The sequence below is a fragment of the Oryza glaberrima genome, chromosome 1 (assembly GCF_000147395.1).
Source record: "Oryza glaberrima chromosome 1, OglaRS2, whole genome shotgun sequence".
Lineage (NCBI taxonomy): Eukaryota > Viridiplantae > Streptophyta > Magnoliopsida > Poales > Poaceae > Oryza > Oryza glaberrima.
The window spans coordinates 38,750,353-38,763,751 of record NC_068326.1 but is presented as its reverse complement, the minus strand read 5'-3'; the positions used below and the strand labels follow the sequence as shown (position 1 = coordinate 38,763,751).

The window sequence follows — 13,399 nt, the reverse complement described above, 5'->3', positions numbered from 1 at the left end:
CACTTGTCTTATTTAAAAATTTATGTAAATATAAAAAAGTAAAATTTGTGCTTAAAGTACTTTAAATAATAAAGAAATTCACAAGAAAAATAAATAATAATTCTTAATTTTTTTTAAATAATACGAGTGGTTAAACAGTACAGGAAAAAAATCAAAATCTCTTATATTGGGATTGGGATGGAGGGAGTACTTCCCAATTTTCTCCCCTTCAACAAAAGGGTACAAGGTAAAAAGAAATAGTAATATATTCAGGGGGTTTTGTGCATAATGTCGAATTACCTGCATCTTGTCCGTTGGTTCTTCCATCCAACGGCTGGTGTCCGCTCCGAGCTCCCGACCACCGGAGTCGCTTCACTATCAGAGCGGCGGCGGCGGCGGCGAGCCCTCTTCTTCCCGGCAACCGCGGCGGCGGAGACGAGCGCGACGCGGCGATTCCCCCCAATTGCTCCTCCCGCTTCCGCTCCATCTGGACGGGTAAGCAACTCGAATCCCCACGATCTCGCTTCAGTCCGCGTCCATGGCAAATCAGGCGCTGATTCCGTCTCCCCGAACTCAGCCGCCCGGCTCTATGATGCGCGCTCTTCCTCTGCGTGATCTACAGGCTCGTACTACCGATGCGCCGTTGATTTCTGCAGGGCGCAGGTAGGTAGGCCGGAGACGAACGCCTTTGATTTCTCGCATCGCATCGCAGCTTAGTAGCGAGCTCACTGTGTTTCATCGGTTAGCACTTGAGGTTGTTTAGATCGGCCTGCGGCGCGAGCTCGGGAGCTGGATACATGGAGAAAGCGAGGTTGAGAGCTTTCCAGAGGGAGCAAGCCACGGCCAAGACATGTATGGTCTCCAGGTATCTTGCATTGCGTCTGGCTTCCTAGCAGTTTGGCTTAGGTTGAGTAAAATTTCACAGCGTGGGTTGTTGATTTCTATTGTTACAAGCAAGCAATTCTGTGCAGCTTTGCGACGGATTTTCTCGAGATAAGGGCCAAAGAGCCGTCTGTTCATGTTCTGGTTATTCCCGGAAATCCAGGTTAGTGGCACACTGAAGATCGGTGAGAATTGATGTGTTGCATTGCTCATGAAAGAGTATTGAGGTCATTGGAGAATCCTGTTGCTGTTTGGCAGGTATCGTTGCATTCTACAAGGACTTTGTTGAAGAGCTCTATGAGAACCTCGGTGGGCAAGCATCTATTACAGGTAAGTGTGGTGTAATCTATGCATTTCTTGTATGGACTATCTATGTGGCTTGCTGCTTGCTGATAAATTTTCACTATGCAGCGATTGGGCATATTTCACATAGCAAAAAGGTAATGTATAGCTTTGCTTTACCTGTTTACCTCAAGTTGCAGCTGATTTTCACAAAATTCATAACAGGATGCAGAGCGTGGACGATTGTTTTCGTTGCATGAACAAATTGATCACAAGGTATGGTATGGTATGATTTCATATTATATATTTCCGACTAAAACTGTGGTTTTGCATATCCAACTTTTGGTCAACCATACATCCGAACAAAAGAAAGAACACAACACCTCAGAGTCCCCCAAAGGCCCAGACCTCCAATCATGTTGAAAGCATCCTTATTCCACTCTCTCTTCCCTTACTCAAATTGTTCTGGAAATGATTTATGTTCTTTTATCTGTGTGGTTGCTGCTGTAACAACCCCCCCCCCCCCCCCCCCAACCAACCCTCCCTCCCCAATCCCCTCATCACCCCTGAGAAAGACACGTCTTTCTGGTTTAATCCATTTACATGCATGCAGGTCGATTTCATTGAGCAAGAATTTCAACATTCGGAACAATCATTAGTTCTGGTATGCCTTGCCTTCACTACCACAAGCCTTCTTTGGTTAAAGTTATGTTTTTATTTGGGTGCTGTCTGGATATTCAAGTACTTTTAGTATATACCATTATACATATCTACATACGATTTAAAGTTTAAATATTGTGATTATAATTGACCTTTAGAAAAGGACAAGCCTCTGGTTCAAATATCTTCAGAATATGATGAGATTTGTGAAATCCAAAAGTTTTCTGTAGTACAAAATTTTATCGTTATTCCACTACTTGATTGCCTAGTCCAAGTTCATTAGTCTAGGATCGATTTTTTTTTTATGAATTTTGCTTTCACATGCACAATTCATCTTGGTTCTTTTGTGTATTTTGACATCACATCATTATATCTCCATTCATCACTGTAATGAGAAAATATTGCTCTGAGATCACGATAGTATTGTTATCTGTCCAAGTATGTGTGCTCAATACTTGAAAACCGTGTCCAAATTATTTTTCTGTATGAAGCCATTCACCTTGATTATTTCATCTTACTAATGAAGGTTGGTCATTCAATTGGTGCCTACATATGCCTGGAAATCTTCAAAAGACTTCAGAAGAAGGTATGGATACCTGTCCAAGTCGGACAATTCTTTACCGCAATGTGTTATTGCTTCACTTTCTGTGTTCGTTTCTCCTGGACAGGTGAAACTTTGTGTAGGACTCTATCCATTTTTAACACTCAACAAGAAGTCCATGAAGCAATCAGCTATTGGATATATTGCAAGGTACTGAAATGCTCTGGATAGTGATGAAGTTGTTTACAATTGTCAATATAGTCATATCCTGATAGGCTAAATATAGTCAGAAAATCAAGTGGTGCGACATATGGGAAGGCCAAACTTAAAGTTTGCCTGCATTTTCATTATTTATTGACAAATGCAACATATGAGACCATACATTATAAGTTGCTAAACAAAGTCTTTCAATAGGTATTCAATTAGTGTTGTTCATCTTTTGAGTGTTGTTTTGGACTTTTGGCATGAGTTCCCAAGGGCAAAGATTATATTATCTAGTCCCCAGTTGACTTTCATTTTGCTTACATGGGTTTTCTCAACTGGGCATGGCAGGTCATCTCTCCTAAGTAAAGGGGTTAGCTCATTTGTTTCTTTTATCGGATCACTCCAAGCTTCAGTAACTATGGGCATCGTGAGAAGGTTACTTGGACCTTCATGGTCTGTAACGGCTGTCGAAGCTACATGCGGCCATCTCTTATGGGTGAGTTCTGAGCTTCACCATCCCACTAAGAGAGATGTCTTATATGTTTCTACTATCTGAAAATGTCTGAGACATTACTTCTTTATGGCAAATTGTGCAGTACCATACGATGCGTAATGTTCTCTTCATGGCAATGACAGAGTTCACGAAGGTGGTTTTTTTTCCCCCACAATGTTGGCATTACTATTTAAAAGCACAAGAGTATACTCAGTAGAGTAGACAACTTTACAACTAACATGGAGCCATTCTCCGTTTTACCTGTCTAGCTTTTCTTAACTATTTTAATGCATTCCAGCTCTCTGAAGAACCGGACTGGAATTTCATCAGTGCAAAACAGGACCAGATTGCATTTCTGTTTGGTGTGGACGATCACTGGGGTCCGCTTGCACACTTGGAAGAGGTGAACAGATCATTTGCTATTCCAAAACTGCTCTTATTATTGTACTTACGATCCTGACCATCTTGCTTATGTTAACTTGTCGCTCCGAGAATTGACAGATCTCAAAGCGTGCTCCTGGGGTTGCCTTGTCTGTCGAAACTGAAGGACATACACACGGCTATTGCTGCACGGAAGCTGGATCGTTTTGGGCTGCAGACTACGTGGCTAATTTGATTAAAACTAAATTCTGATTGGAAATTCAAGATGAAAATTGTACCGTAGTCAGACTCAGTATTTTTATCCTCCAAAGGGAGATAGTAAGAATAATGAAATAAACCGGTTGGATCAACCTCATCAATCACAAATTCACAATCGTCGTTTGGCCTGGCAACCGCACCCCGTGATTTGTCATTGATTTTTGTCTAATTGTTATTGGGGAAAAAAATCCTGAATTCCATGCAAAGTTTTTCTAGGAAATTTTGGAAACAATAGTCATCTAAGCTTGTCAGATTCATTGCAGATTTGCAGGCAACATAAATAGCTGCAAAGGGATGGATGGTACAACAAATTATCTCACTTCATTCAACAAATTGTCATTGTGTTTGCAAACTATAATGTACACGAGAAAGACTTCAAGCTGCTAGAGCACTTACAAATGCTACGAAAATCCTACAACCTTGACCTGAGTTCTCACAGTTAGCTGCACATAAAACAGAATGATATTCTAAAATTCTTCATCGGGTGAAAACTCATCGTCGGGCGAATTTACTGTCAAGAGTGAGTATTTCACCCGCAGCGATATCTTGCCCCTCTCAAGATGCAGCTTTGCACCTGAAACCACCCAGTAACCTGGCAGGTCCTGCGGTCCACGCAACATCTCCGTTGTATCCACAAACCTGAGCAACTTTGGGGTCTGCACTGGAACAGGCGGGCCACCAGGGTACACCGCCGAATTGATGTTCACTTCGGCAGGGCGAGGCGCGGGCTTTAGAGCTGCTGTGGAGAAATGTGTGCTGATAAGTGTTGAGATGAGGCCTGATTTCTGACCCAGGTTTGGAGATCCATCCCACTCTGGGTTCTTGACAGAAGTGGCATTGCAGACTTTGGAGAAATGAAGGCGAAGGAAGAGTATTTTCTTGAAACCATGGCTGACTACTTCCAGCTGTGCCCCTGTGACAATGGAGGAATCATCTGAATCAACTGGTGCGGTGCAGACATGGGAGAAACGCTTCCATGAACCAATCGGTTCGTAGTATTTGCGGATCTCTGCTTCTGGAGTTTGGGGATTGTAAGTGTCGTCTTCGAGCTGAATAATCTGAGGAAGAGAGCAGAGATGCTGGAGATGGATAGCTAGTTTGTTGCTCTTCTGTCCCTCAAGAAACAACCGGAGTCCTGTAACAGGTCTTTTGCCCACATCAACCTGCACCAAATTTCAAAAATATCTCAAATGGCAAAAACAAAACCATAAACGAAAATGTAGTCGGAGAAGTATTCTTAATAAGAAAGTATAATTGTCATTGCAACAGACGGGCACACTGCTAGTTGTTAAGGCTATTGGTATCATTCGTTTCTAGTCGAGAATTTCAGTGTTCATGTTTTTTCCCTTTGAACTACCAGGTATTTTAAGTGAAAGGCTTAAGCACTACAAATCATTTTCACAAAAGGACATGATTTGACACATCAGTGGTTTTTTCTCTGCAACATGCATGCTGACTTATGGCTACTTTCCTATGGGAATAAACAACATGTTTCATTTATGTAACTATGATACAGAGAATATGAATAAAACTAAAGAAATGTCAACAAACACTGTTCAATTACGGTAATAAAAGAATTCCACATACCATGTTGGTACAAACGTATAGCTTTGGACCAATTAAATTTACTGGTAAAGATGCACTGCTTTGTCTTTTCCTCTGAGGACCCAGAGGGAGGTCACTGTAGACAGGTGCCCACTGCCTTGGAAGCTGAAACTCTAAAAACTGGTGCAATTCCTCAACTCGCGGCTTATCTGCACCAGAAAAAAAAAACGTATCACCTAACTGTTTAACATTGCTTTCAATTCTCTGGCCCAATGCCACTGTTTGCTAACTAGAATTCTTATGTTTGTGACAACGTTATGATGGTGACTTTTCCTAAAGGAAATCATATGATGGTGACCTATAACCTACAAGCTTGCAATCCAAACATTGCAGAAAATTTAGGATTACTTCAATAATTTGCAACCACTTATTTTTCTTCTTCTGAACCTCCTTAGCAGAGAATGCCTGTTTTTTAGTTGTACACTCGCACAAAACATTATCAATAACACAGCCATACAGTTGGAAGCTAATGATGTGCCACAAATTATACCAGGTGTTATTTGACACATAGGGAATGAAGCTAGTGAACGAAGATACAAAGAAGTACAATGTTATAGAGCTATTCCCCCAAAAGAACCTTCTTTACATAGAATCTCTAAACTAAACAACATGAAGTATTTTTTTCCATGGAAGAAGTCAGCTATCTTTCTGTCCTTATAAAACATAATTATTTTTCCTAACTCTAGATATTACCATAAATTATAAAAAAAGGAATAAGCAGCTGAATATACAGAAAAAAAATAGTAACACAATCACAGAAGTGCTTCATGTTAATTGTTAACTAAGAAAGGGGTAAGCAGATGAAATATGACGGATGAATCTGTACTCTAGAAGATTATGAATTCACACTTACACCGAAGGTACAGATTAATTGCATGGTTCAAAAATCCACAGCCAGGAACTCCATTCAACAGTGAAGTAATAGGTATGAAGGACATTGAGATAACATCAGGTTCTGCCTGAACAGTATTCAGCCACTCGCTATGAGAAATGATATCTTTATCCCTTCCACCTCTTCGCTTAGGCATCATTACCAACTCCTGAGGTGATCAAAACTTATAAATAAGATCATAAGACTTTATATGAACAGAGAAAAATGGTATCAACACAATGACCTATACCTCATTAGAAGAGTAAGAATTTAATGGATTGGACTCCACAAATCTCAGTCGTTGCTCTCTTGCTTCAACCTGCACAGCATGTAAAAACTTTCAATGTAAGTCTTAGAAGAGAAAAGGTTACAAAAAAAAGTGAAGGTGACCCATCACCCTTATCAAAAGGAGAAAATATATGTCTGCCAGAAAACAGTAAGATTTAAATTACAATTAACCTACACATACAGAGATGAGAATAATTACAGGTGTGATAGATCACTAGAGATGCTGTCAGAGTACAGGAAAATATAACTCAAAGAATGTTTAGAGGCTTGGTTAACACCTTATTATCTTTAGCGTATGAATCTGCCAAACTAATGTCAGAGTGCCCATTTGCATCAAGAAATCGCTGGTCTGACATCTCTTTCAATCGTTTTTGAACATCAACAGCTTGCAAGCTTGACGAGTGCTGTTGCTTTAAATAAATTACATCCTTTCCTCCCATTTTTACACCAACGACTATATGAGTCCCAAATTTTTTAATAAACCTGTAAGAGTATATTGACAAATGAGTCAGATAAGATCAGAACAATTCTGAAAAAAAAAATCAAAACATGAAAAAGAAAAGCTAACAGTATGACTTTCCTGAAGGATAAGACCACTAATTGTTTATGTTAATTCAAATCAACCATGCTTTAGGTATGAATGCAGATACAAATATGTGTCTAACCTTGCTAAGGCAGCAGGTTCCCATGTTGATGGAACAGCCTGCTTAACATGATCCTTTAGTATTATATGTGCCTTTGAGAGTGCAACAGTGTATAGTGTGATACACCAACCATCAAAAGCAAGTGATTTGGTAATAGAAGCATCTTTCTGCCAGCACCCAGTAAATTCAAACATCGCATTGAAAAATCCAGATGGAATTTTTCCAGACAATGATAGCTCCCGGTTGAATTGTTCAGACATCTGCAAAATATTTCATAACTTGAGTAACTTGGGGAAGGTTGCAAGCGTGAATATTACTTCTTACAGATGTAATCCTACTCTTCTACTTAAATCCATGACTAATAAGATCAAGATAGTAAGAGTTCACCGTGACTAATAACAATACATTTACATAGCATTGTAATACAGCATACACTAGAACTTAATGGGCATAGAAAACATACCTGCTGAAATGATAAGACGTCAGAGCGGAACCGCATACGCTCCCCTTTATCGCACTTGATTGACTTAGACACACCAGTAACCGTCAGATTACCAGGGAGCACAATATCCTGAACCTTGTCATGGTCGAGCTCAATGAGCAGCGGATCAGGCGAACCACACTGCTTGCAGTTTTTGAGACGGATATCATTAGCAATGTCGTAGCCAAGACCAATGGACCGTATTGCAGATTCTGCAACACTTTGCAGCTTTGCTTTATGCGCCATCTTTTATCATACAACGATCATAAACCCCAAACCTTGCTGATCAAGAGTTGAAAAGACAGCCAAAATTTTCCCTTTTTGCCGATGAGAACCTGCCGTAGAATCACCAAACACACAATCCTTTTGCAGTTGAAATGGTCAAGGATCAAGTATTCCTTCTTCCCCAACTGAATCAACTAGAAATGGAAGCGAAATACCACTACCTAACAATCTGGAGCCGAGTTTATCCAATAATTCCAAAGTAATTTTGCCGAATCTAAGAGGAAACAAGGGGCATCTTTGAGTTCTCTTGCTACTCTCAAACCCACATCAAACCAAAACACCAGCGGGGACAGCTAATATCGAGACACTCTGAACTGAAGTATAACCAAATCATAGGCCCGACCAGATCAAATTCCCTACAGATCTCCACGATTTTCTTTGACAAGCTACGAATTCCACCAAACCGGGTAAAGAAATTAAAGAAACGAGCTCCTAAATTCAGGACCAGCAGAAGCCGAGCAAAGGAGAAAACAAAAAAAAAATTCTCAGAAATACTCCCACGGCAGGAAGGGCCGATCAGGTCACGGATTCTCGCGCGCGGCGAGCGGCCGGATCGCGGCGGAAACCGCGGGGGAATTCGGCGAACGCGAGGGAGAAGGGGGGAGGAGAGGAGTAGGAGACGTGTAGTGGCAGGATGAGGTAATTTTGGCTCCTGACTCTTTTTTTTTTTCTTTTGCTTTCTTTTTGAAAGGCTTTTGTTGCTTCGAGTCCCTTTTGTATTTTTGGTTTGGTCAAATTTGAGGTGGTAGTTGGCAGGCAGGTCCACCTGCAACTTTTTTATTTTTGTTGACATGTGTCTCATCTCATTGTCTTTTCCTCTCATTTTATGCTTGATATTTTTTTCCCCTCTACTGAACAATCAACAGAAAACTCTGGCATTAGATCAGGGTTACCAACCACTACCCAAAGCTGGACCAGATTGTTTTTTTTTAAAAAAAAACGAAAACCGTTTGAAAATTGTTGGTTACCGATGAAATCATACCAAAATTTGCGAAAAAATTAAAATTCAATTTGATTTTTTTTCACTTTCATTGGGAAATTGAATCGCTTGTGTTTTAGAATCCGCCTCATAAGTCTGGTTTTTAGAAAACCAAACTTTTTCTCTTATAAACCTCAAGCGAGATGTGCATTAAAGAAACAATATAAACATATGTCTAAGTTATTAAACATACATGCGCACCATATCTCTATAAGTATCTCCAAAAGATTGGACCGGTGTAACTTTGGAAGGATTCTAATGGATTTAACTTATTAAATATTCATGAGAGAATTTATTCTATGCCACTGAATTTGTTCGAGTTCAACAATTTACCATCGATATTGTCTCTTTCTATAATATACCGACGACTTTATCAATTGTTCTATAATATACCATTGTTGGGCTTTTTCTAAAAATGCCCAAAATACCCTTAGAGACATACAAGATTAACAATTGATTCATCTAATTATAAGTTTCAAAAAAAATATGAAAATTTTTATGTGACCTCATTACATAAAATGGAAGTTTGTATACATGTCTCAAGTTTTTTCTGGTATATTTAGTTTTTAGAAAAATAATATTTTTATGTGGTATATGAGAGAACTTGCTCATATGAGAGATAAAAACATCTTATGTAGTGTATGAAAGATTATTTATATTAAAAACATCAATAAAAAGTATTTTATATAGCATATAACAGATAAATTATATTTTGCTAAAAAATATAAATGTAAAAAACTTCAAACTTCAAACTTTCATATTGTTTAAGGAGGCCACATAAAATTTTTCATATTTGTTTTAAATTTTTCATATTTTGGGTATTTTTGAAAAGAATATTCAGTCCAATAACATATTATAGAACAGTTGTTGGAGAAATGAACGGGACCAATAACTCATGAAAATCTTTATTTTTATTTTCATTCAACTCTTGTGGGAGAAATGAATAGAACCTCAGTGCAAGTATATGCATGTGAGGACACATGCTTATATGGTGGACTATTTTCCCTCAATCTTCCCGGTAGGCCGGTTCAAGGGTATACAAAGAGAAATCTTTTACGGCGACCGATCAGCAAGCATAATGCATGCCAACCTCTACTCTCGAGGAAAACGATGGATTTGTCGCAATGTCCTGCTAATTAATTAGGCAGTACTCACTCCCGAATTATTATTATCATTTAATTTTTTTTTAATATTTAATTTTAAAATATCATCTTTTAAAAATTTATTTTCAAATCTAAAACTTTTAGCCACCTCACCCCGCCTAATATAGCAGAACAACATGGCCACGTCATCTACAGTAGACGTGCCATCGGTTTTTTTATATCATCAAAGATTAGCGTGTCCAAAAGGTTTACATTTAGAAATAAGTTTTTGATAGTTTACTTTTAAAATTAAATATGTTTAAAAAATGGATAAAAAAATCTTATATTGTCTCTATATCTTAAAATGATTTAAGCCATTCCAGTTTCTTTCCCAGTGAAAGCCAATTCAAATTTGATTGTATATATACCGAAAAATGTACATATTAATGACACCAAATAGGTATAATATGGATATACTACATATTTCACGAAATGCTGTAACACCTGTTTGATATAATTTATTTATAAATATGGTTAGTCTGAAATGATTAATTTGATTTAAGACAAAAACTAAAATGACTTTCTTTCATTTTTTGGACGGAAGGAGCAAGTTAACAAGGGTCGATACTCGATTGACGATGAACTTTCTTTATGAAAGCAAAACAATGATCGGGTTGTTTTGATTTTTTTTTTTTTTTGACTAAAGGATTGTTTTGATTTTGCTCGACCTCGAACAGGCACTGTACACAAATTTGCATTCAGGTAAGTTTTCTCAGAATTGCGACTAATCAACATGCCACATGCCAAAAAATGCATGACCACCCGTGTCTCTCTAGCCTACGACCGCTGCAAATTGCTGGCTGAAGCCGCCTAAAATTCAGTCAGAGACTGACAGCTTACGCCGACTAATTACTTTTCTGAACGAGTCAGAACGAATCAATTAATTTCGCAGCGGCATGCAGCGATCGAACCTTCGTTTAGACAGTATTTCTCCAAGCACCGATCGAGATCAACGTATGATCCAATCGAAGATCAAGTCGTCGAATTTGCCGGATTCATGGTGAAACCGACCTTTAGGGTGTGTTTAGTACACGCAAAAATTAAAAATTTGATTGAAATCGGAATGATGTGATAAAAAAGTTGAAAGTTTGTGTGTAGAAAAGTTTTGATGTGATGAAAAAATTAGAAGTTTGAAGAAAAAATTAGGAACTAAATCAGGCCTTAGTTAATTTTGGCCCAAAAGAAGAGTCACAACTCACGAACGAAGAATAGTATGCGAAAACAAGGTGGAGAGAAGGAAAATGCTCCCAATATTTATGGTGCCTTATCATGAATTCGTGCTGATCGGAGTTGCGTTGGCATAAACATATCTGGCAAATTACGTTGTGTAAATTCTTTTAATATATTGATGCACGGCAATTATTTTATGTGCTGGCGAAAAAAATTCTTAACTGAAAATCCGTCAAAACTTTACAGTGACCTGTAGCTGTTACTTAATCTGTCATCCTCGTCCATGTAAAAAGCTATTACTCCCTCCGTCCCTAAGTATAAAGAATATTGGTTAGATGTGACACATTCTAGTACGATGAATCGACATTGAAACATATTGCTAAGCGTGGACATCATGAAGTGTCACGTCCAACCAAAATTCCTTATATTTAGGGACGGAGATAGTATTACTGTACAAGCTACCATTGCTAAGCTGCACTGTAAGCCTGTAGACATGGCGACTGTTGCTGTCGTGGTTGGCATGCTGATCCTAGTGTCGTCGGCGGCGGCCAACGGCGGTGCTGTTGGTGTTCGGCGACTCGCCGGTTGACGACGGCAACAATAACGCGCTGAGCTGCCTCGCCAAGGCCCAACTTCTTCCCCTACGGCATCGAGCAGTGGCGGATTTAGAAAATTGGTTTATTGGTGTCATAACGTGTCTATCGGTGTCATAGTATGCTAATTATGCTTAGAACATGATGTTATAGTATATAGATAAACAGTTTTGCTATAGGTATTGCCGAAAGTTATCGGTGTCACCTGATATCGATGATTATACTGTAGATCCGCCCCTGGCATCGAGTAACCGAGTTCCACCTTCTGCAACGGCAAGACCTTCGTCGACTCTCACTCTGTTACGTAATTACTGACGTTAATTCATTCGCAATTTTTCTTCTTCTTTACAAATTCGATTTGTATATCTCCTTGTAGTTCCTCTCAATGTGATTAATTTCTGTTGACATTTTGGTTGAATTTGCAGGTGATCTTCTGGGCGTCGACAGATGCAGAAAATAAAATGCACCGGTTTAATGTTAATTAATCAGTTAATCCGATTACTCATATTGACTGCAGAATTTAGCTAATCGTCTCTGCGTTTGTTGCAGGGTGAGAGATTCAGCCTGGGCCAGCAGGTGCTCAACCTGGAGAGCAACCTGGACACGATCAGGACACAGATGGAAGGTGGCTTGGAAGCAACGATTACATCAACAACTACCTCCTCACATCACTGTACGATTCAGGCTACAACTATACAGCGCGGAGGACTACTCCGATCTGCTCATCAACCACTACTCCAGGCAGACACTGGTCAGAGTGCTGCGTTCTTTTGAACACTTTCTTAACTTCTACGCTTTCGATTCCCACATACACGCTTCATTAGACGGTACATTCTTTATAAAAATACTTTATAAGAAAGTTGTTTTAAAGATTCATATTAATTTATTTTTTTATGTTTTTAGCTGATACTTAATTAATTACGTGCTTGTTTATCATTCCGTTTTGTGTGTTGGGTGGAAGGGTTTCCAACCCTGATGAACGAACGCAACCTAGTCATAAATTAATCCTCAATGAGTTACTGAAAAATTAACCCTCAAAGTGAGTTAATGATTTTCACCTTTTTGTATGCAGGCTCTGTACAGTGTTGGGTTGAGGAAGTTTCTCCTGGATGGGGTGGGCCCACTGGGCTGCCTCCCCAGCCTGAGGGCCTCCGGATTGGGCCCACAAGGTCAGTGCGTCGATCAGGTGAACCAGATGGTGGGTTTCTTCAACCAAGGGCTGAGATCTCTCGTTGATAAGCTGAACGCTGACCATCCTGATGCCATGTTCATCTACGGCAACACCTACGATGCTGTCTACGACATGATCAATAATCCTCACAAATACGGTATAAACATCACAGAAATTCAAACTTACATTTCTAGCTACGCACATGGATACATCAGAAATGCTTACATTTGGAAACGAAAAACATCTGAACTGAACATGACTGCGTTTATGGATGTTTTTTTTTTCCTTTTTTTTTGTTTATGGATTTTTTTCCTTTTTTTTTTGCAGGGTTCAGGGTGATGGACAGTGGGTGCTGTGTGCTGGGTGAGGATGGCACGTGCGAGCCGTACGCGGAGCCGTGCGAGATCTGCAGCAGCTAGCTCGCCCGTCGATCTCTAGCCTAATTCTCTCAGCTAATTAGATGATCAAACGTGCAAACTTGCATTATGAA

At 39.3% G+C, this 13,399-nt stretch overlaps 2 protein-coding genes across 4 annotated transcripts; one reads left to right on the top strand and one right to left on the bottom strand.

Annotated features, from left to right (window-relative positions):
* The first annotated feature begins 321 nt into the window (after nt 1-321).
* Nucleotides 322-3,921, top strand: LOC127784307 (uncharacterized). 3 transcript variants are annotated; one of them, XM_052311543.1, is made up of 14 exons: nt 322-474; nt 557-642; nt 726-844; nt 951-1,024; nt 1,120-1,191; nt 1,273-1,301; nt 1,369-1,419; nt 1,757-1,807; nt 2,330-2,389; nt 2,472-2,554; nt 2,897-3,044; nt 3,145-3,195; nt 3,340-3,444; nt 3,543-3,921. In XM_052311543.1, exons 3-14 carry the CDS (start codon nt 777-779, stop codon nt 3,672-3,674), a joined length of 924 nt encoding a protein of 307 aa, XP_052167503.1. In that variant the 5' UTR covers nt 322-474; nt 557-642; nt 726-776; the 3' UTR covers nt 3,675-3,921. The 3 variants fall into 3 exon arrangements, with proteins under 3 accessions (XP_052167503.1, XP_052167487.1, XP_052167494.1); XM_052311527.1 differs by having other exon boundaries at nt 1,120-1,301; XM_052311534.1 differs by having other exon boundaries at nt 557-646; nt 1,120-1,301.
* A 58-nt stretch (nt 3,922-3,979) lies between these two features.
* Nucleotides 3,980-8,541, bottom strand: LOC127784285 (MACPF domain-containing protein At4g24290-like). The gene is made up of 7 exons (XM_052311486.1): nt 7,552-8,541; nt 7,110-7,348; nt 6,723-6,927; nt 6,407-6,475; nt 6,139-6,325; nt 5,268-5,434; nt 3,980-4,843 (listed from the first exon to the last, which is right to left on the bottom strand). Exons 1-7 carry the CDS (start codon nt 7,813-7,815, stop codon nt 4,148-4,150), a joined length of 1,827 nt encoding a protein of 608 aa, XP_052167446.1. The 5' UTR covers nt 7,816-8,541; the 3' UTR covers nt 3,980-4,147.
* Nucleotides 8,542-13,399: the final 4,858 nt, after the last annotated feature.